The sequence below is a fragment of the Solea senegalensis genome, linkage group LG18, assembly GCF_019176455.1.
Source record: "Solea senegalensis isolate Sse05_10M linkage group LG18, IFAPA_SoseM_1, whole genome shotgun sequence".
NCBI lineage: Eukaryota > Metazoa > Chordata > Actinopteri > Pleuronectiformes > Soleidae > Solea > Solea senegalensis.
Genome location: NC_058041.1, coordinates 3,606,569 through 3,633,098, shown reverse-complemented (window position 1 = coordinate 3,633,098; position 26,530 = coordinate 3,606,569). Strand labels below are relative to the sequence as shown.

The window sequence follows — 26,530 nt, the reverse complement described above, 5'->3', positions numbered from 1 at the left end:
CAATTTGACATTTGAATTTGTATTTGACAGAAATGGTTTAATTTCAGGTCTTTTAAGTGCAACAGAACATAAAAGACAAACCAGTAAGTGATCCAGTGAGTTGAATTTAGAGGCATCTATTACAGAAATTGATCCTTTGTGTTTTGATCTCCTTACATTGAGCCCTAGATGCCACTAGATCCAACACACTGGTGCTTTTAAGTTTGAAAATATTTTCTGGTTTTGGTGAAAAAGTTGATCCATCTGTAACTTTATTTCCTTGAAAAAAAGAAAATCCTCTCGACACGTTTCACTTACAAAAAGCATTTTCAACACAAACTATAAGCCCAGAACACAGTAGGTCATGCATTTAATACAAACACAATCTTTCTGTCTGTCCACACACCATTCCTGTAAAACATTGAGATCTTGTTGAAGTGTTAAATCTACCCAGAAATGTAAAATACGAAGGCCATGCAGCGCAAAAAGGACACATCAGCTTGAAGCGGTGTTGAGTACAAACCATCTTCCATTTTAGAGCTTTCAGATCATAGTCGAGCCCCCCCCAACAAAAGTGTGTTTGCAGGAATATATCTCTATATTTGGTTTAAATTTTATATATAAAAAAGAGAATTAAATACACTTGGAGAAAGCTTAATCACACTTAATATAAACAAATATGAACAAATACGTCACCTCACTGCTCTGTGTTGCTCAGGACGGGACCGTGTGGATGAAAACAGCGTTTAACTCGCTTTAGAAAACTAAAACAAAGCGACGGCAGAAAGTCTCTCTGACAGAACACGGCCTGAAATTTGGGTTGAGTTTAACCCGAAATAATCAAAACGCATCACTCAGACAAAGCACGAGAGAAAGGTCACTTTGGATTATTGAGCCACAGTCAGACTACTGACCTGTGCTGGCCGATTCAAAGCCCCAGTGTGTGTGTGTGTGTGTGTGTGTTACCAGATCTAAACCAACAGAGGGACTGAAGTCTAACGCAAAATTAAAAAAAACGGGAAAGAGAAAAACTTGATGTCACGTCTGTGGACGCCAGTTTGTAACAGACGTGGGAAAAACAACCTCCTCTCGTCTTATTTACAGTGTCGCATGATGTATTTTTGTTTCAGTGGCGGACTCTCACACACGCCCACGCGTATAAAAATAATAAACACTGACTGTGTGTGTGTGTGTGTGAGTGTGTGTGAGAGAGAGAGAATCTCTTCATCACGACACCGTGGACGTTTGTTCGGGTGATGGAATTACTGCATCTTATGACTCGTAAAACATCTTCTTCGTGACGGTGGTTCCTCCGAGCACCTCCCTCTGAACCACTTCCTTGGTGATTTGGCGTGTCACCATGCCGCTGGTCTCCGTGTGCTGCGTGGTCATCATCATCCCCTCTGTAAGAGACGAGGAACACGCGTGTGTTAATGTCTTCATTCATCACAGGACAACGCGAGGGAGACTGAAACACTTTCGTGGGTCACCTGAGTAGAAAGGGTCGTTGAGCATGGTGTGGGAGATGTTGGTCCGCGTGCTGATGTCTGTTGGCATGTGGAAAACTTCTCTTCTGGTCATGGATTGGTTGTTGTACTGAGACAAGGCACCTGCAGGGGGCGGTGAAGGACAGACATGAACATGTAGCGTATACTGTATGCAGTAGAATGTGAGGAATAGTGATAATGGGATAGAAAGGCTGCAGTAACATGGCAACAGAGGAAAAGGATCATGTCAAATTGCTATATTGCTGGTATTGATGCTCATGGTCCACAGAGGATGAACCCATGTAGATCTACTGACCAGTAAAATATAATTAAACTTTTAAAACGTTAAATCTTGAGGGTGTTTTCATGTTAACTTGACCTCTGAAACAAGGTTTTTATATCGTTAGGTCCAATTTCCCTTAAATTAGCTGGATTCATAGTACCCAGAAGATGAACCATTGATGACAAAAATGGACTATATTCAACACAAGACAATCTTTGCTCTAGTATCTGCTCAAGAAAATGGAATGTATCATGATTTCCTGTAATCTTGCCTCGTTGCCAGTAGCTGGAGTTTTTATTCTGATTTGTTGGTAAGCTTAATTTTACCTCCATCCTGAGACTCGATGGTGATGATGCCCTCCCTCTCTGGGCCGAAGCCCTGCGTGGTGCGAGCCTGAACTTTGAACTTGTAGGGCACGTTCTCCGTCAGGTTGGGGACGGTGAGGCTGGTCTCGGCGCTGTTGCCGCTCACCTGGAAGGAACGCACGTCGCCTGGAGAAAAGGAAGACGTCAGAAAAACACACTGGAGTAAAACCAAGAAGGAAAGGAGAGTATGATAAAGTGTGACGTTCTTACCTCCACCGTGCAGCTGCTCGCAGGTGACCACATAGCCTAGGATGTCTCCGTTGGGTTTGCGCGGCTTCTCCCAGCTGAGCTGCAGCGAGTCGGGGCTTAAAGCGGTGAAGACCAGGGGGCCTGGAGCGCTGGGTGTGCTCAGAGTAAACGGTGAACCTTTAGTGTGAAAGAAGACAAGAACAGCTGCATGAAGACATGTTCACTCTTTGTCAGTTAAACCAAAAATGATTAATGGCTTCAGTACCTGGCATCGGACTGAGGGGACTCTTGGGGTCGACGGCAGACTCAATGGTGATGACTCCCTCTCTCTCTGGACCCCAGCCCTCCTGGCTCTGAGCCTTCACCTTAAATAGATAGGAGTGGTTGGGCAGCAGGTCCTGGATGATCACAGAGTTCTCCGCCGGGTTGGTTATATTGATGCGCTTCATGTCACCTACAAAGAGAGGACACGAGAGAGTTGCGATGCCTCCGTACTGAGAGTCAGCCACGTGGATCCTCGTATTGCTGAATTCATTTACCTCCGTTGAGCAGCTGATAGAGGACACAGTAGCCAAGGATGTCTTTCTCACAGTGCGGCTCCTGCCAGCTGACTTTGAGTGCAGTGGGACCCAGAGCAGAGAAGACCAGTCTGCTGGGGGTGTCGGGGACACCGGGAGAGAGTCGGGCATCTGATGTGTGACGGAGAGAGAAAACTATGATTTTACCATTTCTTTTTCCTAGAAAAGGCACGGACTGGAAATATCTTTGTAGTTGATTTGAAGATGTTTTGACAGCCTTTCTACTTACCTGCAGTAACCTATTGTGAACTCTCCAAAAGCCATTAAGATTTCTTGAAGATGCTTCTCCTCTCATCCCAAAGGATTTTTTAGAGGTTTAACGTCTTCAAGAAGTCCAGTTACCACTGATTCAGTGACTTTTTGGAGAACTATGAGAAACTACAGACATTCTATGAACACAAAGCCTGATATCTTATCTCCTTAGAAAGTGAATATGTTGCACTGACGACATGAAGGTACATGCAGTCTTGGATCGCAACTTCCATTCTCCCTTTACCTCTGCTTTGGTCTCCACCATGATCTTTAGCTGCCAAATGCTCCACGTTATCCCCTCCTTTGCTCTGGCTACTGTTTGGTGATGGGAGGAGGTTTGTCAGCAGTTTTCTGATAAACTGCGCGAGCCAGAAAACCAAAATAAGTGCCTTTGAGGTCTTTGTTTTGGTCTATATATTGTAGGTGAAGTTCAGATATAGTATAAATGTCACGTTACTGTTTCACAAAATACTTGAGAGCATACATAAAGTGTATGTGGAAAGTACAAAATAATTGCATAACATCGTAAAACGCTTTAGAAAAAGAGAGGTAAAACGTGTGATTTGACGTGGCTGATAGCAGAGGCTCTATGTTAGGATAGGCCGACATGACAGCTTGCCAAAAAGTGAGACCAAAACATGTCAATGACCCCTGGTGAATTGCTGCCTGGATAAGTCACGTCCTCAACGGAGGCAGAAACTCGAATGGAAAGTGGATTCACATGGTCCCTCTTTATTTACAGTCTTAACAAGTTGAGTGTCAGAAAAGCAGGAATGAAGATGACATCACACCCAGCAGACACACCCAGTGCCTTCATGCTCGTATGCAGTAGACTTACCATGAAGCACCCTGTCCAGATTATATAAGGCTTCGTGGACATCTGAAGACGGGGTCCTGGCCCTGGAACCCTGAGACAGGCTGTAGCTGAATTGGCTCTGAGAGTTGCTCTGCATCCCAGAGTAGCCGAACCCACCTGATGGCGCATTGAGCAACGAGAGGAAAACAAGGAGGAGGAGGAGGAGGAGGAGGAGGACAGGATGACGAGCAAAGAGAAGGATGGAAGTGGCAGTGGAGTAGGAGGGGGGGAAGGTCCAAAACAAAACAGGAAGAGGGAGAAAACAGCGATAGTCAGGATAGCTTCTGCAAAGTCTGTATGGATAAGCTTGCTGTGCAGCCATCAGCCCCAACCCTGCTATAGATGTCCAAGCTGTCGGCCTCATGCATCTAAAACTCTGCTCTTCAAAGTAAAAGCTTTTCATTGACCAGAGACACAGGCTCTAATTCTATTTTTCTTTTTTTTTTACGCTGAATTTGGGAATAAAACACCACATCATACCCAGATCTGGGAACTTGCTCTGCAAATCTCCCATGACGATGGAGTCGCGGATGTTTTCGTCGGCGTAACCCCGGTTCTCCGAGCGCTTTCTCATGATCACGTCCGTTGTTTGTACTCCACCTCCAATCATGCGAGTGCCGCCTACAAGAGATAAACAACATAAAGACCTGACATGTAGGTATTCTGGCTCATATTGTTTCTCACTGCTCTTGGGAGTTCTTCTTACCTGGTCCGGGCAAGTAGGTGGTGGTCGTTTCTGTGGTGAAGGAGCTGCCGCCGGCTCCTCTGTAGTTGGAGCTCAGGGTGGACATGGGAGAGGAGGACGCGGACAGGTTGCGCGTCGCCGATCCACCAGGGAAAAGGAAGTTCTGCTCCCACTTCCCGTTCATCATGAAATCTGTGAATAAAGCAAAGCGGGAGCCACAAGAGTCAACCGACCTGACACCTGGAAGAGGTTTCCTGACACCGATAAGTCTGATATGAAGCAACCCAAAACCAGGCCAAAAGAGGCCTTTAGAGAGGAAGCACCAGCACTTCACCTTTGACCTGCAGCTCCAGTCCTACTGGTGCCACCTACAGGTTACAGCAACAGCAGTTAGCAAGTGTACACCATCTACAGGCAATGAGTGTCAGCTTCTCCATCTTATTTAGAACTTATATAAAGGTTTCTTTTTAAGATTTTATGGGAACTAATTCAGTTGTGGAGGTTTTTAGTGTATTTTAACGTAGATCTAACTGCAGCTTTCCTTTGACTTTTCTGCAGTGTTATTCCAAAATGTCTAAACTGCTGTTGCTGTTGCTGAAAAATCCTCCTCCACTGGTCAAAGAACTCGTGTGGAGAGAACCTGCGAAATCTGAGCATGTCTCTTTTAACTCGGACGATGGAAACAAACCATAAACCACAAACAAAGCCTTTATTTCTCTACAGCCGCAGACACCTGCCCTCCCATGATCATCAACTGGACGTGGGGCAGTTGATGCCAGTGCTCCTCTCTGGGCGGCGGCTGGAGGAGAGATGGGATAGGTGCCAGCTCATGGGCAAGGGGACAAGAACGCAAGCCTCACATGGAATGACTACACAAATATCTGAGCGGGTCAATGACAAAAGGCAGATTTGCTGGGAAAACCATTGGCCGTGCATAATAGCTGGCATGCTGGCTGCCTGTCTATCTGTCTGTCTGTGGGTCTGATGGAGTGGTCTTCACCTGGCTGGTGTGTTTGGGCGTAGCTGTGGTAGGGGGCCTCGTCTGTACTCGTCTCTGTGTCTGTGCTGAGACGACTGGCGATGACGTCCACCGGCCTTTTCCACGACACCTTACGGAGATCTAGGTTGGACCCCACCAACTTGACATAATTCCAGCCTTGTATTTATAGGTCATAGGGTAGAAGCAAGGAGTGTGAATTCTTTTCCCGCGCCTTCTAACTCTACATTAAAGGGGTAGTTCAGGTGTGGTGGGAAAACCGCTTAAAAAAAACAGCTCACCGAAAGAAACCTACACCAGTGTTGTGTCACTTACTCTTCCTGCACCAAAGTCCATAGAGAAAATCCTGTGTTTTTTACTTCACAGCACACAGACGTTGTTGATTCACTGCTGTCTTAATCATCCAGTTTAAATGTTTAATTTGTGACCTCTGTGTTTGACATCTCTTACTCAGATTTATATTTGTTAAATAAACTTAACAAATGAAGCAGCAGTCGGCCAGCAGCTCCTGCTAACAAAAAATGCAGATTTTCTCCATGGACTTTGGTGCACAAACGTGAGTGGTGACCAAACTTTTGTTTTGTTCTATATAAGGTGAGCTTTTAGTGAAGTGGTTTTTCCTCGTGTCGCTGCTACCTGAACTATCCGTTTAACACATTTCATGGGACATCGGATGACACAATATACACACACAGTATATTCATATCACAGAATGCCAGAATGATTGTCCTGGTGGAGAGCAGCAAAAGAAAAACATGGCAGCGTGGAGCAAGGAGTGTGACAGCAGATTTACTGAGGTGAGGCCATGCGGTTTGTGATTATACAGCACTGATCTGGCAGATTTTTCATTTCATTGCTGCCTGCTTGCTTGGGGCGTTGCCTGCAAGAGAAATTCCTCCCAGATGGAAGAGATTTATAAAAAAAAAGAAAAAAGAAAAAGGAGCAGAGCCTACGAGAAAAATGCCATCGACAAGCTGGAGGAAATATATTAACGTCAGCCTGTGCAGGCGTTTTCACGCCTGACAAAAAAAGAAAAAGTGACAAGGCAGAAATGAGGCCTCCTCGTTATTTTCTTGGCTACATTTCACGGTGCTGTCCACCCCTGCTGCAAAGTAAGTGATCTGACGATGACATAGGTAAACTTGCACCAGATTAAACCATTTTGACATGTGCAGAGTTAATAGTCTTGTAATAAAAGCTATTATTGCTGCTGCTCGCCCTCTGATATTTGTCCTCACTGAAGCATCGATTTATTGTCCCTGCTCTCTAAGCGTCTGTTTCTTAGTTGTTGTTGTTGTTATTTTTTCCTCTTTTTGATAAACATTTAATTTACTGTCCAACCATGTGGATTTCTTTTAAAGTCTCTGAGAGTTTTTTTTGCTCCTGTTCCTGTCCCATGTTTTTGGGAAGACATGTGAACACAGAAAACCAGGAAGTCATGAATGATGATTGCCATAAACCTAGTATTTGGATTAGATTATCTTGGTCATATTTTTAGCACGATCATTTGTGTCCCTGTAAGCGTAGCTTCAAAAAGCAGGATGGAGTGTGAGTACTGTGAGGAGTCGGAGTGAAATAACAGCAATGAATTACACTCTGGGAAATCAGTCACTTGCATTTCAAGCCAAAAAAAAAACACACTAAGTTTACACCGCGGGCTGTCAGAAGCAGCAGTTTTTGGTTCTTGGTACCCACCATCACCAGAGACGCTGGGTGTCTTGGAGCCACCGGGAGATTTCAGCACCTCATTACTGTACATCAGGAAGCTGTCGTACTCATCTCCCGCCTCTGCATCCACTATAGGGATGTCAGGAATGATGGGAACTGGGGACACAAAGAGAGAAATGAATCTCTGTTTTGGGGGTAAATGAGGGCTCAGAGTGGGCGTCGTGGAGATGTGTTTGCAGCCGACTTACTGGACAGTGGTCTGGTAGGCTGCGACGCCAGGTTGATGGTGGCGTCTTTGAAGGGGCCCCAGCCCACGTTGTTCTTGGCACGGACCTTGTACTGGTAGGTCTGACCGTTCTGCAGGTTCTCAATCAACAGCATTCGTTTCTTGGGGTTGTCGATCTTTACTTTCTTGGCGGTGCCTACTGGCTCTGAAGAAAAGAGGATGAAATACAATTTTAGGGCGTGATGGAAATGTCATAATGCAATTAATGTTTGGGACTTTTTTGCACTTTTTTTTCTTACTCATATCGTCACTGATGGGCGTGTAGATGACTTCGTAGGCTGTGATGTTGCCGTTCGTCTCGGCCGGCTCGGCCCAGCTGACCTGAGTGACAGTCGGACTGATGACGTTGAAGGCTAAACGCCCAGGTTCACCAGGCGCTGGAGAGCAAAGCAGAGCAAATTTCCTTTATATCACCAATGTTTACTGAGTATTTTGAATAAAAAGCTGATAGTATAGCCAGTATTTGCCTTATGCAAAAGCTAAGTAACTGAACTGAAAGAGCAAAATATTGGTTTAAGTTCTGGTGTTTGCCTTTATAACTAAACTGTAACTAAATTAAAAATGGTTATTAAGCAAATATCTGGTGTTTTCTTTGCCTATATATGCCCAGATAAGCAAAAAATAGTACTTAATATTAACACATTGGATTGAAATGCAACAGAAATGAGTCAAAAAAACAACATTGCTGTGGTTGACATTTTCTAACTTAATATTTGATTTAATTATGATTTATTTATGATGTAAACTGGAAAAATGCAATGACATAACATACAACTAACAACATTTATGTAACAGCTGACTCTAAAACACATTATCTACAGCAGATTCAGTCTTTTACACAGACACACTGTGTTGTCCAGCTGGTTTACCAACAGCCCCAAAAACAAACAAAAAGATTGTGATTTCTTTTAACAAGATGCATCATTTGTGCAGTAATTACCATCCTCCAGGGTCTGACAGGGGATCATGTCAGTGTTGTAACCGTCTCCCATTGCATTGTAGGCGCACACTCGCATCTCGTAGTCACAGTACGGATACAGGTCCGTCAACTCGGCTTGAGGCGTCTTCACATCCAAGACCGTAGCGTCTTTCTCTGGGTCACCATAGATCCAGTACTTAACCTACAACACATGAAGACACAACATTAAAAAAAAACAACACTTACACACAGCTTCTTTTAAATGAGATAGATTAATAGAAGTTAAAAATGGATTTACCTTATATCCCAAGGGGTTACCAGGTGGTGGCTCCCAGTTGAGACGGATGTTTCTGGGTCCAGTTGCTCTAGCTTTAGGGTTCCCTGGAGCGAGCAGAAGACCACCAGGTGTGCTGGTCTTCGGGACGACGAAGCCCTTGTTCTGAAGCTGGGAAATCTCAGGAGATTTGGGAGCTACATGACGGACAAGAAGTCAGAGGATGAAACCAGAAAATCAACACAGCATCTCGTTTTCCTTCACTGTATCTCACCTCCGTCTGTGACGTTGATGATGGTAGTCTTCCTCTCTCCAATAGAGGCGTTGCCGCTGGGCTCAAACAGCTCCACTTGGAAGGTCTCGGGATGGATCGGGCCTGGATAGGCTTTGGGGTCGATCACTATGTTCTTCTCCGTTTCTCCAGGACCGAACTTCAGAGGGCCGGAGATGTCAAAGCGCTGCGCCTTCCTCGTTCGCCATTTCACCGTAGCAGGGCTGTCTGGGTTTCGAGTACGAACCACGGGGATGATGTAGTTTGGGTCAGAGGTGCTGAAGTTCTGCGTGGCCTTTTTGAACATCAGCACACTGGGATCTGGATAAAATAAGAATTCAGCCAAGGAAGAGAAGAAACCTTAGCAAGACACGATTTGACAGGGATGAAGTTTGAGACGTTGCGATGTTGTGAAGCATCCTCTCACCTGGTTGGTCTGCAATAGTGACAGTCGTCCTGGGATAGCGTCCCAGTTTGGCACCCTGTCGTGGATTACTGAGGTCCATGACGAACTGCTTGACCTGTTTGTCTTCCAGGAGGCCATCTTTCTCACTCAGCTCCAGCAGCCGAACAGGAACTAACTTCTGGGTCTCACCAGGACCATAAGTCAAGTCTCCTTCCACAGTGATATAGTCCTAAAATACAGAGGAAGAGCAAAACCTGTCATTATCAGCCTTAGCATGCAGTGAGTCAGAGTACAAGCCAGGGTTGTCGTAACCATGCCAACATGTGCTTAAAAGTACAATGGTAAGACTGCCCAATGGAACAAACAAAGGACTCCTCCGCGTGTGTCAGGGAACTACGGTGGCCCTCACATACCAGAAAGGATGTCGTTCTTCTGTGTTCTGTGCGTAATTAGCCTTTGCTTTAACACACAAAAACACACAGTAACATACTTACATACTGTCATTAAACCTAAGCATTACAGGTTAACTAGGTAAAATATAATCTAGATGAAAAAAAACCCAGAAGCAAAGTGAATCGTGATGATCCGCTCACCTTTTTGTCCTTGGCGGTGAGGTCGCGTGAGCGGTACGTGACCTGTGTGCGTCCGTCCTCGATGATCTCTCTGCTGATGGGAATGTTGGCCACTCCATCCTGGCGGCTGTACGTGTACGCCGGCTGGAGGAACGAGAACACACTGGTGGCTGGAGACAGAGAAAGACAACAATCAGATGGTGTGATCCACGACAATCAAGATTTCTCAGTTTCACACATAAAAACACAACACAGGTGGTTTGAAATCTGAAGGTACTTGATCTTCTGTGATCATATTTGTTATTTTGGAATGCAAATCATCTAAAGTCCGAGATCTCGCACCATGCTCTTTGATGATGGTGATGTTGACCAGGCGTTTTCCGATCTCGGCGATGCCCAGCGGCACGTCCACGGCCTCCACCAGCAGCTGCTTCTTGTCGTCGTCTTCGTCTTTGACGAAGAGCGGCACGTGAACGTCCACGGACTCTACATTTTCCTGGAACTCAACGGCTCCCGCGGCCTCTGCAGCGGAGAAGCACACGTGACAATGACAAATAAGGAACATTCTTTATTTCTTTATTCACACTCTGTACAAACAGCAGACACTCACCTCTGTCTGTGGCCACTGTGTAGTAGCCAGGCACCACTCTGAGGTCCTGGAAGTGTCCGGACTGGACGTTTTTCTCTGTGAGTTTGACAATGTCAGGATAACTGCTGCGAGGAGCAGACAGGACGGTGTCCATGATGGTGTAGTCCTGCCTGAAGGAGGGGCAAAGAAAATGAACACGTCTCACCTTTCATTCTTCAGGAGGAAATAAACTCTTTGCTGACTTGTTTTGTTTTTTATGAGTTTTACCTTTTTCCCGCATTTCTCTGCAATCTGTCCAAAACAACCAAAACAGATGTTTCCTCGTTAAGATAACTGTACACAGATGCTCAACGACAACATCTACATGCAGTGCAAAAGTGATGACATTTGGACATTTGACACATCGTACCTGAAAGCTGTCTTTTGCACTTTCTGCGCTCCGGGGATCTGTTTGTAAACCTCATTGAGCTGGATGGAAGAAAAACAAAATACAACACTCAGTGACTCAGAGTCTTTTTTTATTCGTACATTTAACACAACAATCAAAAACACCACTCACGTTATCAGCCACTTCCTTGCGGAGTTGCTCTGCGTCTCTGGATTCCGGGCGAGACAAGTTCTCAGAGAACAACCTGTTCAGCCGCAGAGAGACTGGGTACTGGACTACAAATTTAAAAAAGAAAAAAAAAAAGACATGTAAATAATTTAAAACCTTTTAGCAAAATCAGCACAATTTGTTTTGGGATCAAGGCTCTTTGTCCTAAGCTCCTCCCAACAGATAACAGATGAGGTGACGTTTCGGTGTAACTGTTTATTGTCCAACTCTCTTTTACACTTTTTTGTTTTTGTCATGTTGAAATGATGACTCCAGTGGTTAGCACTCCAGCCTTTGCAGGAGAACCCGGTCAGAACAGGTAAATTTGACACTCTGAATTGACCACGGGTGTGAGACTGAGAGTGGATGGTTGTTTGTTTCTATGTGGCTCTGTGTTGGACTCGCGACCTGTCCAAAGTATACCACGCCTTTCACCCTATGTCAGCTGGGATTGGCCCCAGTGACCCTCATGTGGGGGACACAGTGATAGATGAATGAATGAATGAAAGAATGACCTGAATCAAAGAAAGTAAATATCAAGTAGTTGTAGAACAGACAAAGGAGAGACATCTCATTATAACTAGATATTGGCAATCTGAGCATGCCTGATTTTTTTTAAATCCACCCCCTTAATTGGATCTTCTTCAAAACTTTCTGCATTTTTATGTATTTTTGCTAAAAACCCAGAAAAACAAACAAAACCTCCTTGATGGTGGTAATAATTCAGGACTCACTGCTTTCTTTAGGATTAGGCTTTATCAGATTCTGGGGGTGATTTGGTCCTCGGTGAACATTATCTGTGATCTTCCAGCGAACCACATCCGTTCCTTTCGGTGGGCCGGTCCTCACCATGGGTGTGTCCAGGTGGTCCGAGGTGAGCAGAGACTGACGGAGCAAATACTCATCCTCCTTGAAGCCGACCATGCGACCTGTACAGAGCACATCATGTTAGTTATATTGACCATGACGTGGGAAAACGAAGGATTTGAAGCCACGCTGTTGAGTTGAATGTCCTACCTCTACGACAGCAGGGCAGCAGGGCAAGGCAGCTCTGTTTTACAAGAAAAAGATAAAATAAAGATCAGTAAGGTGGCTTTATTTCCTATTATGTCCATAGGTGAGAAATGTTTCCGCACCTGACAGCAGGTTTTACAGCACGCACAGTATTTCCAGCAGCAGAGCAGCAGAAGTGCGAGCAGCAACAACAGGAACAGGAGGAGAGGGAGCAACCACAGGAGGCTGGCAGGGGGACAATCTGAGAGAAGTGGATCATGTCAGAAATGCAGAGAATCACACAGATTTAATCTGAGCAAAGAAAAACACTCAACAACAATAATCGTTCCCCAAAGTTTTGTAATCCAGGCTGTGAAAGGATTTTTCAGGCAAACACTGTTAATGTCATTAGGGTGTAAAATACAGGGTTCCCACACATTGGTTGACATCAAATTCAAGGACTTTCCATTATTACATTACATTACATGTCATTTAGCAGACACTTTTATCCAAAGCGACTTACAATGGAATTGGTCCTTTCCAGGACCAATTCCCTCAAATTCAAGGACCCAATGTGCTGACACAGTTTAAGATGTTAGGGATTGTGTTTGAATAAACGCCACTGATCATTTTATGCTGTAGCTCACCTCTCTTTTCCAGCACCTGAAGCTCCAAGATTCCTTCCTTCGGATCTTTGGGGTTTTCAGCAGTGTAGTAGTACGTACAGTCGTTGTCCTCGTCGCGGAAACTGCACGAGTCACGCACCAACTCCCCTAAAAACAAACAGGCACAAATATAATACTACAACACTGTTTCTGGTGTCACAACTCATCACCTGACAGGAGGTGAAGAGAGAGAGAGAGGGAGCGGATCACTCATGCTTACGGTCTTTGAGTTTGTCCACCATGACAATTTTGAAGGGGCACTTAGCGCACTCATCCTCAGTTTTCTTCCCTGTCTTCCAGGCTCGACACTGCACGCATTCTCTCGTAGCCTCGCACGTGCCTAGCTGGGCCTAATCAGTAAACACACAAGGCAATGACATTAGGCCTCGTTTGGGCTTTTTCAACGATGGTTACTGCAGTTTTCTGAACATAGCCAATCTAAAATGTTCCAAATGATCATTCCTGTAGACTTTTAGAAGTTTGTTCTAAGAGGTCAGCTATCAGCGTGTGGCCCCAGACGGTTGCTTGTACACACCTCAAAGTTGGGCTCACAAGTTGCACTCATGTCGATGTCAAGGTTATGACACTTGCAGCGGCCGCATTCACACAGACCTCGGTCGTTGCAGATACCCTGAGAGTGACACAATAAAAGACACAGTGAGACACATTGTTTTTATTCTTTTTCTATTTTGTCACTTGTCCAGTAACAGTCTAATTTCACCAGGGAGCATCTTATCTCATACAAACGACAACCACAAGCACAAGAAAAGAAGAAAATCATTACATAAACCAAAGTTATTTGATTTATAAAAGTCTTGACTGTATAACTGGTAACGTATAGCACTAAACCTGGGGTGTGCCAGCAGTAGAATAACAATATCTGGTCTATTATTTATTGAGAAAAAGAATCTATGCATCAGGTTTCACAGAAAAGCTTTAAAAGTTCTGACACCAGGGGTTTCTTAAGCAATATTCTAAGCAATACGTTTTTGCATTGTATCTTATCGCACCACTCACCCCCTTGTCATCCAGGCAGGTCTCATTGCTCTTGGGACACTCGCAGGCTTTTCCCTCCCAGCCTTCTATACACGCACAGCGACCCATAATGCAAGAGCCGCGTTCTGATGGGAGAAAAGGGAAAGGATTTCACTGCATTAACCCTGTGGCAAGTGATGAGTGTGTCTACGTGTGTGTGTCCTCCAACAATTCAACAATCACAAATGTGCGCACCGTTGCAGAGGAAGCCTCCAAATCTTTGACAGTTGGTCTTGTCGTACTGACAGTAGGGCCCTTCAAACTGCTCCGGTTTGTAGCACATGCACGTCCCACACTCGAGGCAGTCTCCGCGGCCTGAGCAGGGCTCCTTCATGTCCGGGCCTAGGCATTGGCTGGTGTCCAGAGCCGAGCTGACCGCAGAGCAGTTACAGAATGTACTCAGCCTGAAGAAAACACATGGACGAAGAAGAGTGTTGTGACAAGAGTTCTTTAAAAACATTACAACACACGCACATTTGGTGTCAATTTTGCCTCAGATACTTTTACAAACTATGAAATTCAATGATAGTCTCACCATCCATCATAACAGCGACACTTCCCACAAACCAGGTCTCCGTTGCCATGGCATCTGGGTGATTTAATAGATGCAAACTGAGGGACAGATAAAAACAAAAAATGTATAATTACCAGTATCAGATGGCATTAATACTCAGCTAAATACAGAATAATACTTAAGCTGTCATAGCTACATGTTGCTATTACAGGATATACAGTACAACTAGCAAGCATCTGCTTTATGAGGAAGGAACTAGACCTTGAGAAGCACCTAGTGACAAATGTGTGTGTGTGTGTGTACGTGCATGTGTCTGTGTGCGTATACCTTCTCACATTCGCAGGTTGGACACAAAACCGAGGCGTCCACGTTAAGGGCGGTGCTAAAAGTCGTGGGCTTTATTTTCATCATCCCTTGTTTTTCATCCACACCCGTCTGACACACGGGCGTCCCGTCGATCATCCTCTGGGCTTTGAGACGCATCCTGAAGTTGCCCTGGAGAACAAACAAACATTAAAATGTAGAATATAGCATTATTTGGACTCGAGTTTTGTGAGTCATCTGTGTGTCATTTTAGATCTTACTATTGCTCCTGGCTTGAAATCAAAAGTATTATGCTCTGCAACTACTCCACTGGTGGACAAGAACTCAGCCTCAAATGCCTTGGGTCTGTCCACTGCACGGATGCTCATCTTAGAACGGATACTCTGAAAGCACACGTGAGGACATCAGCCAAAAGACGTCTGATTGCAGCCGTTTGACTAAGAAAATGAAGGAAAGAAAGATGGGGGCGAAGCGATGTTTTACCTCGAAGGCTTTCGACATGACCTGCAGGATGTTGGATGAGTCCTCTTGCAGCTGACCGACCTCAGCAATGGGGAAATACTCTTTAAGTTTCTACACAAAACAAGACAAAATAAAGACATAAGTTTGGGACTGAAACAAAAGCTTCATTTTTCAGCAGCATAACAGGGATAAAAAAAAAACCTGAATAACTCACCTGGTAGTACGTGTAAGAGTGGTTGGTGACAGCAAAGATGGGGATGATGTTGTGTTTGCCCAGAATATCAACCAGTGTGGGTATGGAAGGGTAGTCCTGATTTTTATCCTCTGTGTATTTGCCTTCTTTGTCCAGATGGCAGGCCTTGTCGTTGCGTTTGAGGATGCCGGCCAGCACGTTGACGCCGTCAGCCTCGTAGTGGAAGGCTGACTCAGTGGAGAAAACCAGGAGGTGCGTGCTGTGCTTCCGCCAACCGATCTGCTCCTGTGGGACAAACGTGAATAAAACAGGAGGCAGAATAAGGATATTTAGGTCAAAGAAATCAAATGATGCAACTTTTTCCATTACGATTGCTCAATTGGTCATGTCAGTTTTGATGAACATGTGTGACCTGACAAAACTCCAAAGTTCAAGAACACAAGGAAAATGTTTTGTGAGGTCACGATTCATCTGGTCATCCTCGAGTTCAAGTCAGTATCTGTGCCAAATTTGAAAAGAATCCCTCAAGACGCTGTTGAAACACACATAAAAGCCTCTGATAAACTATAACACAGGAGGTGATCGGAACAGATGATTATGGTTGAACCGATACAATATTCAGTGATGTATCGTCTGATATTGACCACAATCCCAGTTTTACATAATTATCGTGTTATGTGTGTATCCGACCCTCAGTGAACTACTTACCCCACACACCGCAGCCTGCAATATGGCATCAAACCCGCCTTCAGGAGCATCCAGGTTTCCAGAGATTCTCTCCTTCTGCAGCTTATTGGTGAACTCCTTCACGTTGCCTGTCAGCTTGATGACATTTTGGAACGAGAATGGAGGATCGCTGTTGGGCCACGGTGTTTTGAGTCTGAGAAGTGAAGCAGGAAAGAGACCATTTTGATGTTTTTGTTTACACGTACGGTCGCGTCAACCGTCTTCAGCGTGTTCACGTGTGTCACACTTTCTCTCTCTTACTTCGCGGGTCTCATGTCCGTCTGCGGCTCAATCACTTTGTCCACAAACTTGCCAAAGCCGATGGTGAAGTTATCAGACAGCGTTCCCACCACCGAAGCTATGCATAAAAACAAGTTTCATTAGTATAGACAGTGTGTGTGTGTGTGTGTACAGTTGTGTGCAAAAGTGTTTGCCCCTTCCTGATTTCTTATTCTTTAGCATGTTTGTCACACTTGCAACGAGTCTTTCACAAGGCTGTGGAGGAATTTTGGCCCACTCATCTTTGCAGAATTGTTGTAATTCAGCCACATTAGAGGGTTTTCAGGCATGAACCGCCTTTTTAAGGTCATGCCAAAGCATCTCAATAGGATTCAGGTCAGGATTTTGACTTGGCCACTCCAAAGTCATTTTGTTTTTCTTTAGCCATTCAGAAGTGGACTTGCTGGTATGCTTCGGATCATTGTCCTGCTGCAGAACCAGGCTTCAGCCTGAGGTCACGAACAGATTCTCCTTCAGGATTTTTTGGTAGACAGCAGAACTCATGGTTCCATTTATCACAGCAAGTCTTCCAGGTCCTGAAGCAGCAAAACAGCCCCACACCATCACACTACCACCACCATATTTAACTACTGGTATGATGTTCTTTTTCTGAAATGTGGTGTTACTTTCATGCCAGATGTATTGGGACACACACCTTCCAAAAAATTCAACTTTTGTCTCGTCAGTCCACAGAGTACTTTCCCAAAAGTCTTGGGGATCATCAAGATGTTTTTCTTTTGGCAAAATTGAGACGAGCCTTAATGTTCTTTTTGCCCAACAGTGGTTTTCGTCTTGGAACTCTGCCATGCCCAGTCTCTTTCTTATGAACACCTTAACTGAGGCAAGTGAGGCTTGCAGTTCTTTAGATGTTGTTCTGGGGCATTTTGTGACCTCTTAGATGAGTCGTCGCTGCGCTATTGGGGTAATTCTTGTCGGCTGGCCACTCATGGGAAGGTTGCCCACTGTCTCCATTTATGAATAATGGTCCTTACCATGGTTCACTGGAGTCCCAAAGCTTTAGAAAGGTCTTTGTAACCTTTTGTCAATTACTTTGTTTCACATTTGTTCCTGAATTGCTTTAGATCGCGGCATGATGTCCTCCTTTTTTGGGATCTTTTGGCCGACTTCACTTTGTCTGACAGGTTCTATTTAAGTCGTCTCTTGATTCAATAGGTCTGGCAGTAATCAGACCTGGGTGTGGCAAGTAAAATTTTCCAAAAAATGTGACTAACCACAGTGATCTGATGATTTTACAAGGGGGGCAATTACTTTTTTACATGGGGCCATGTAGGTTTGGATAGTTTTTTCCCCATAATAAATAAAATCATCACTGCATTTTGTGTTAACTTGGTTTGTCTTTGTCTAATATTTAAATTTGTTTGAAAATCTGAAACATTTAATGGTGACAAACATGCTAAAAACTAATAAATCAGGACACCTTTGCACACAACTGTATATAATGTATATATATATAAAATCCAACATTATACATACTGTATATATACATATATATTATAACATATAACTCATTGCACCAACTCATTGCAGTTCTGATGCCGTTTCAAAGCTGCTCACCAAGCTGGTTGCCCATCTTCTTCAAGTTGTCCAAATCGTCAGCCATGGAGTTGGAGAAGTCCATAAGAATATAGAGATCCAGAGGACCTTTGGTTGGAGCAAACACTTCCACGTCCACCATCTTCTCCTCTCCTGGCAGGAAGCTCATGGCCATCATCTGTGGTGACACCTGAGACTGCTGAAGCGCTGTGTTGATCATTTGAGCCTGAGCAGCAAGAGGAGCGACAGGGAGGAAGCACAGGAGGAAAAGTAAAGATCTGACCATAGACTGAGGGAGATTCCGGCCTTCAGAGCGATGGAAACGATTGGAGTCTTACCTTAATGGTCTTCACACTGCTTTGAATGGTGATCACAGATCCAGCCATGCAGCCATGGGCGAGTATATTGACGCGCAGGTCACAGCGAGGACCATTAAAGGTCTGTGCAAACAGAAAGTTTGATTAATGTGTTTTGCTCCAATACTGAACTCTAAAATGAGCCGAATTCTCACTTGACTTGCAATTTCCTGACTAGTGAACGGTCTCAATGGCTAGTTTCAGCTCTTCTTCAACAGAAAATAATGTCAATCCTGTAAATATTTATCTGAAACCTGAACAAACCGATTCCGGAGGCTTCAATACAGGAGTTCAGATTCTTATCTGCAATGTTGCCATTTTGAGTCTGACAAGTTAGAAAACATAACTTTTCTTTCAAAGCATTTAATTGAGAATGAATTAAATTATTCTCAATCATCCAAGAATCAAACTGCATATGGAAATATGCACAGGGAGCTGGACTGAAGTCGACTAAATGCTAAAAATATCTTGGAACATAGTGGGCCGAAAGATTGAGACAACTGTTCTGGTCTGGTTCTGTTTTCTGCACTCACCTCATCGGGACAGTAGGCACAGCCCTCCCCAGCCTGCAGGCACTCGGAGCAGGTCTTAGTCCTGGCAGCAAAGCAGTAGTTCTCTGAGAGGGGGAAAAGCCAACAAAGAGATAATCAAACCCATGAAACATAGCAAGAATACCTGTGGTAACACCAAAACACATTCTACGGATTTGTTCCAAGGGAAAACAGCAGCTGGAGGTAAGTAAAAAATAAATGCTGTGATCTTTGTCAGATAAACACCCCGGAATAAACAGAAATATTGCACAGTATACAGTAGATTGTTGATTGTAACAGTAGTTGCAATTAAATTGCTTGTTTTTTTGTAATCAGCATTCACCAAATACTAAATATCTAATGATATAAACTGCTTCATCAACAATTTCTTTGTCTCAGGGCCTCAAATCAGAATTTGTGGTCAAAATACTCAACAACACTGAATATTAATCTCTCAAACTACAAAAATGAGGTCTGAAATTCTTAAAGTATCTCAGTATATTGATAAATCCAAACATAACAACTGAATAGGACTCTGGCTCAAGTCAGAAGGTTGGCAGTTCAAATCCCAGCTCTTGCAGTGCACATAAAAAAGGTAAATAATAAAGAAGCAGCATATATACTGAACATACTCGTGTTACACGATTTACTTCCTCACCTTCGGCGTAACAGGATGTCAACAGGACGGCCAGAAGCCCGAGTCCCACCGAGAGATGTAACGTCCATCTCCCCATCTCCTTCCTTTCAACAGACAAACACAATGCTCACATTCATATACATCACGTCTACAGTATATACAGTGTATATATAAACACACACAGATTTAACACAGTTAGAGGTTCTTGTTCTGCGGTGATCTCCCTCCGCACAGACCGACATGTAACTTGAACCACCTGTACTTTCTTTTGGCCGTGGCACAGAGACGAGGACACTCCCTTTACCTTCCACTTTGAAGTGGAGCTGTAAACTGAGACTGATTGAAAAGCGAACGGGCGGACCGTTCCTCACTCTTTTTGTTACGTTCCTGCTGTGCTTTGGCTTTCATATTTCGACAGACATCACTGAGATTTCCATCTGTTCCAGTGAAATTAAGGTTATGTGATCTTTTGTCCAATTTAAATCTGGACTGGGTGAAACAGTTTTGTTGTTACTCATCAACAAGTCAATGTTATGTAAATCAACTGATTTAAGAGAGAATTTATTAATTCATTGACAGAATCCAGGAGACTTTGACCAATCAGGATGCAGTTTACAGAGAGAGGGTGCCTCCCATTGGCTGTTCTATTAAGCAGCTATACGTACATGTTCCTTTGGCGCAGATTCTGCCTCCATGAGTGCGACAATAATAGAATAGTCAGAATAAAAGGAGTGATTTGAGAGATTGTCTTGAAAGTGTGTGCGTATGTCCTTGTTCATCTAGTGGGAGGAGCTTCGTCTTACTAGCTGTCACGTACTGCAGCTTTAAAAATGCTGTCACATTAAAGAAGAAATGGGGGTGTAAATAAAGGTTGGATGTGATTTATCGAACGCTCCTCCATCTCTTTATATAGAGGAATCAAAAAAGACAAAGACATTTTCTAAACTTTTAAGAAATGCTGCCTCCGCCTTGAGGTTCTTAAAAATAAACGACTGGAACTGTACATTGTAAAGCTTGACAGCATTTTCCCAAGTCACTGTGAGTGCTTTACATCTCAAAGTGCCACAGAATTGTATATAATCCCATCCCTAATGAAGACTTATCTCCTAAATGGTTTGTAAATTAGGTGGAACAACCCATTCAAGGTGATTAGAATGACACATGAGCTGCTCTTTATACCTGACTATATAGCTCAACGAGTGCATTTTACACAGAGACACTATACAGAGCCAGTTGAGACACAACACAGAGAGAGATAGAGGAATCACAACAGGAAGAGACTAATACCGGGCGGGGCCTAGAAATATTCATGACAACGTGTTGTTTATACTATTCAAAATAAAAGAAAACAACCTATAATTTCATGCTGGAATGTTGAACGGAGGACAATCTGACAAACGGAAATAATGTCTCCAATAGACGGCGGGAGAGGTGGGAGGTGAACAAAGGGCACAACGGTATGTGGCTCAGTCGTAATCTGTGTGGGCAGTAAACGGTGCCACGCAGAGAAATGATGATTTGCAAGCGCGGCAAAGGAATTTCTCCTCGAGACGAGAGAGTGACCCGTCCAAGTCAGAAAACACAGGCTGGAAACACATGGGAAAGGCACCATAACACTCTACTGTGAGCTCCAGCTCACTACAGGTGTGTGTGTGTGTGTGTGTGAGATTGTGCCATAAGATGTCACATAAATCACTGACCAGGAGGGGTCAGAAGACAAAAAAAGGGAATACAGCAAAACAGAGCAGCTCTTATTCTCCAACAACAGAGCACATTTTGAGCTTGTCCCCACGTGAAACTGAAGGCGTTAATGAGCCCGTCAATGTACTGAGAGACACAAATTGCAGCCTGTGAGAGACTGAAAATAGATCTGAGTCATTCAAGCTTCCAGTGGTCTAAACATCGAGAAGAAGAAGAAACAGGAGAAAAAGAAGACGACGACTTTATCTCGAGTTCAGACAACTTCACGACTGCCAGGTGAACATACCACTGCGAGGCGTGAACCTGACCCTATCATGACATCATCAGTTAGGGGTAATTACAGGTCTGGGGGGGTCAAGTTCAACACAGCTTTGAAGTAGTGATGCACAGTGACATGTGCACATGTCAATAGGTTCATGCACAATGCAAACACAGTGATTAAACACTAGAACAGTTTACTCTCATGGTCTTTAAAGAGTCAAATGTGAAATGGTGAAAAATATGAGGAAAGGGGAAAAGAGAAAAGGAAACATTCACATTTTGGGCACTAAAACTGATTAATAACCTATAGAATAGTTGGCAATTAAGTTAGTATTTGATTGTTTCAGCCCCATATAACACACATAATTGTTTTATATTGTATTTTTGACCTCAGATTTGAAAATTGTTTCGGATTTACTACCCGTAAATAACACAATTATCTGGTTTCTTTGACTTAAATGTCAGATATTCAATAATGATCTGATTTGGCTGCTTTGCATTAGTTAATATTGGCCAATTTCAACACTTTAATTAGTGTTTTGTAACATTTTTTGGGCTATAATGCCCACGTCCCTCATTGAAGTCACTGCACATCACTATTCCACTTTAAAAACAAACAGTAAATGAATGAATAATGGATCAATAAGTTCATAAAACAACTGCAACTCATGTCAAATTAAAAAAACACAACCAACTGAATCCAAATCTGCACAAACTCCAGTCCTTCATGCACGTCTACAACCACATGCTGAACTATTAAGTTACATAATGCGCACGTTATAGCACTTCACCTGTTGCAAATGAGCATTTATGAACATTTCCTTATGACTCTTCAGGTGAAGGGCATTGCAAACAAAGCTGCCTGAGGAAATGTATGACTGGATAAAAAAAGAGATTAGTAATTTAACAAACCTCTCACTGCGCTCTAACCCAGGCCAAGTCCAAAAGTCCAGGAGCAAATCAAAAAGAAAAAAGAAAAAGAAAGACACGCTAATTCCTTCTGCTTAAGTCTGAGGGGAAAGTTTGTATCCACCTGCTGACAAGAAAACGTCCTCGCGTCCAAGATCAAAGTTCAAAAACAGCCAAACTTCCAGTGTTTTCTTATGTCTCTTTTTTCCTCCTGCTTCCCTCCTGCACCACCAGCCTCCTCACACTAGGACTTCAGAGTCGAGCGTGTGTGTGTGTTTTAAGGAGAGAGATATGAATGACACAGAGTCTCAGAGCAACTGAGTGAATATGAGTGTGTGTGTTGAGACTTGATCCCTACGCTGACTCTTGTGCACGCACATGCACACACACACACACACACACACACTTTCCCTTCCCTATCCAGGTGAGGGAGAGGGTTAACTCCCTTCCTGTATCTGAATCTCCTCCCCACCCTCCACACCTCTGTGTGTCAAGCCCCCCACCCCTCCCTCCTTGTTGCATTCCACCCCAACGCAAGTTCACCTGTGTGGGCTTGAGTGTGGGGGAGTAAGGCCCCTCCCTTCCACAGCCTCCTCCCCAGCTCTTGGGAGTGGCCCACAGAGCAGAACAGTGCCTGCAGGCTAAGGGAAAAGGGCTTTGTGACTCCTGTGTTTACACAATCATGTGCTCACACTTTGTGGGCACTATTGTCTACATGTCAAATATTTGATAATGAAAATTAAGATTGCGACACATCTTTTAATCTCCCCTCGCCTCTCGCTCTGTGGAGGATGTGAAAACGCTGGCGTGGACGCCGACATTCCTGAACACTGTCCCTGACACTCAATCCTGGTGCTCACCTCGTTTAATTGTGTTGCAGAAGCACACACACAAAACCGCAGTGGACTACAATGTGGAGCCGAGCCAACAATGAAAGGATTAAATATCACTTTCAGTCTATTCCTTGCAGCAAAACAGGCCAAAATGACCATAGTGGATTTGATGGCTGCAAAGACAAGGACGGTTTTGTCCATTATGTTAAGTTGTTGTATGTTGCTAATGTAAGCTACGCTAGTGGCCAACTTGGCCTCCAGACTTTCTGTTGCCATTTACAGTGGCGGCCCGTCAATAGAGGGCACGAGAGCGCTGCCCCACCTGTCTCACACGAAGAAGAAAACTGTAGTTTAAATGTAATTTAAAGATTTTCTCACTCGTTTACAACGGTATTTCTTGTTCCTTTGGGGCACAAAAATCTTTCCTATAGACCCTCATTATGAATGGTAGTGCGCAGTAGATTTTGGGAGACCTGAAATGTTTGTTTTTTGAAAATGGGAAAATCTCAAAACGCCAGCCTTGCATTTTCGTGTAGACAGCGAATATGCTGCTTTTGGAAAACGACGATATCATAGTCTCCCTCTGTTACGCTGGCATTCACTGTCTTGTGTTTGGAGATTGTCTGGCAGTGTTAATGTCAATGAAAAGTAACTTAAGCTTCACTGATATCACTAGAACAGGTCCTGTCCTCAGCGAGTTCAGACACGTGGGTGAAGGAAAAAGTGTTGAAGATTAATGGTGAAACTGAATGGTGAAATAAAGGGAAGGAGAAAACAAAAACCTATTTTAACAGACACTATTTTTACTTGAACGAACAAATAAGTGATTGTTACATTTATGTCGTTGGATTTGTCACTGGTCTCTTTTGGTCGCGGGGGCTCTGAAAAGTTGCTAAGTTGTCAAAACCGTTGTTTGGTGTGTTTGCTTTATGATAACTCTTTCTTTCTTTCTTTCTCCTGGTTCAGTTAATTCTGTCTTTGGTTCTGTAATTACGTTATATCAATAATGTGTGTATAACGTCTTCTTCTGTTTTTGGTGTAGCATTACAGCACCACTTACAGGCCTGGCATATGTACTACAGTGACACGACAATCCCATTTTGTATGTTTGTTTGATAAATAAACTTTAACTCGTCTTTGTTCCAGGTTCACGGGAAGCAGGCATTTTGTTTTACGCTGACCGTGACCCCTTTTAATCTTTTTTTGTTTGTTTGTATGATAAATATCCTTGTCTTACATTCCTGTTTGAGGTTATTTCAATACAGTCTGATAAAGTGATACTTCAGAGGAAATAGTGGGAGTATCAGATGGCGCCTATGTTACTGCAACCTGATTTATGTGTAGGCCTTTGCTTCTTAAAACACAGTGGACCACACATCGGTCGTGATAAAAGCCACTTTAAATCACTGTCGCTGCACCTGATTATTACACTCTTACATCCTGTGACTCGGACGATGAACACAATGAGTTTAGTTAGAAGAGCGGCTCAGTAAAGGCCATGTTGGGCAATCTGAGCTGGAGCGCACACAATCACACTCCCAGCAAAAACAAGGGCAACTTTCACTGCGGGGTAATAAAAGTGCACACTGCAGTAACACCTCTCCGCTCCTCTGTTGCTGTCTGACACCTCAGCAGCAACAGCGAGGCCAGTCTAAACAGGCGTTTCACGTGTTTGAGGAGGAGCTGGAAGCGTTTACAATTGTGTGAGGAGTCACCACAGCGAAAAAAACACAACACTTTTCACGCTCAGTTTGAGTTTTCAGTAAATACAGATGAGGATTTGTTGGAGGTAAAGTGGAAAAGACAGTTTACATTATAAGAACATATATAATCATGGTTTATGTTGTGATAATTGTGTGCTGTGGCATCACAGTGGAGCACATTTAGACATCATACCATTATGACGTCATAGTACATTATGATGTTGTATTCATTGCTACTCCCATGTCAGTGTAAAGTATGACATTTTAGTAAAGTATAGAATAGCTTTGCTGCCATTATCCTTCATTATGACATCACAGTATAATGTCATGACATCATGGTGTAGTACAGAGGTGTCAAACTTGTGGCCCCCTAATAGATTTCATATGGCCCACCACTCAATATTAAGTTATAATTATTTTTGCATGCTATGTCTTTTATTTACCGATAAACTTTGCATCATAAATGTTTTTTATTGTGATCTATACTTCCAGTATATCATTCCCTTTCAAAATAAACACTTTAATTTTGAAATTCTGAATAATGTTACAAATATTAGCTCATATCACCCACCCGACTGCTTTTTACCCCTAAAAGTTGGAAATTTTTTCCACATTACTGACCCCTCCTGACCAAACTACATGACACCCCCAGTGTAGTACTTTGTGATATCACGGCCATTATCGCCTGCACGTCCAGTGTACTTCGGTCCAGTGTCATAATATACAGCATTATGACGTCATAATACAAAAAAAAATATGATTATAAAAGCTATTGTGACTCATTAATATGATTCTCATAGACACTTGAACAATGAATGTACAAATAAAGATTTAATGAAGGAAACAGAGCAAATCACATCACCAGAAAACATTATTGAGGCTAAGATTCACTTTATCACTAAGATAAGACACTTTTAGAACACTTTAAAAAACTTATTGTGCACACTGAGGTTAAAGTAAAGATATATTATACGAATCAGCCCTTTAGCAGACAAAGAACTTTGACTTACTGTGAATGAGACGTTGTCCCAGTGAAGCTGGACTCATCTGCAGAGAACCCACAACAGTCTCACTTCCTCTGGTTCCAGCGAGACTGTGCGAGTGTGTGTGTGTGTGAGCTCCGCTCCCGCCCGCAGTGTCCCGACTCTGCGACAATTTACATGACAAAAACTGCACTTTTTGGATCACTGACTTCATTCACTGCTTATAATGGCGTCTCTCTCTCTCTCTCACACATACACTCACTCTTTATCCCTCTCACCCATAAATCTGCAGCAGACAAACTGACCACAACAGAAACAGAAAAGAAATACATTTATCTTTGAAACAGGAGCCTGTGTGTTTTTTTTAAAAAAAACTTTTAATTAAGGTTTTCTCTCAAGTTACATGGACTGTGAGTGTTAATGTACTTACCAATCGCTACCATACGGACTTGAACGTACCTGCAGGGAATATTTCATATTTAAAATACTTTTACATTTGCTCATGATTGCATAAACACCCATATTACGTGTCAACATTAAAAAAGAAAGAAAGTCATTTCCTGTTCAGTAAGGACATGGGTGTGGCTCATGGACTCAATTCACACCTGCACAGATGTGGAC

The 26,530-nt window shown here is 43.4% G+C and overlaps 1 protein-coding gene across 3 annotated transcripts; it reads right to left on the bottom strand.

Annotated features, from left to right (window-relative positions):
- Positions 1 to 16: 16 nt before the first annotated feature.
- itgb4 (integrin, beta 4) lies at positions 17 to 26,052 on the bottom strand. Of its 3 annotated transcripts, none has more exons than XM_044014712.1 (42): positions 25,937 to 26,052; positions 19,541 to 19,623; positions 18,886 to 18,968; positions 18,335 to 18,436; positions 18,018 to 18,222; positions 16,425 to 16,521; positions 16,146 to 16,317; positions 15,459 to 15,722; positions 15,266 to 15,355; positions 15,043 to 15,165; positions 14,786 to 14,953; positions 14,480 to 14,556; positions 14,140 to 14,348; positions 13,927 to 14,030; positions 13,445 to 13,540; positions 13,130 to 13,259; positions 12,892 to 13,017; positions 12,388 to 12,506; positions 12,269 to 12,302; positions 11,986 to 12,180; positions 11,216 to 11,319; positions 11,066 to 11,124; positions 10,924 to 10,947; positions 10,678 to 10,826; positions 10,410 to 10,589; positions 10,089 to 10,237; positions 9,517 to 9,724; positions 9,093 to 9,410; positions 8,843 to 9,015; positions 8,566 to 8,746; positions 7,865 to 8,002; positions 7,588 to 7,770; positions 7,367 to 7,495; positions 4,696 to 4,866; positions 4,470 to 4,610; positions 3,972 to 4,106; positions 2,843 to 2,992; positions 2,569 to 2,757; positions 2,325 to 2,480; positions 2,076 to 2,240; positions 1,470 to 1,589; positions 17 to 1,382 (listed from the first exon to the last, which is right to left on the bottom strand). In XM_044014712.1, the coding sequence occupies exons 2-42, from the start codon at positions 19,614 to 19,616 to the stop codon at positions 1,252 to 1,254; spliced, it is 5,823 nt and encodes a 1,940-aa protein (XP_043870647.1). In that variant the 5' UTR covers positions 19,617 to 19,623; positions 25,937 to 26,052; the 3' UTR covers positions 17 to 1,251. The 3 variants fall into 3 exon arrangements, with proteins under 3 accessions (XP_043870647.1, XP_043870648.1, XP_043870649.1); XM_044014713.1 differs by lacking the exon at positions 25,937 to 26,052 and adding an exon at positions 22,394 to 22,738 and having other exon boundaries at positions 19,541 to 19,622; XM_044014714.1 differs by lacking the exons at positions 3,972 to 4,106; positions 25,937 to 26,052 and adding an exon at positions 22,394 to 22,738.
- Positions 26,053 to 26,530: the final 478 nt, after the last annotated feature.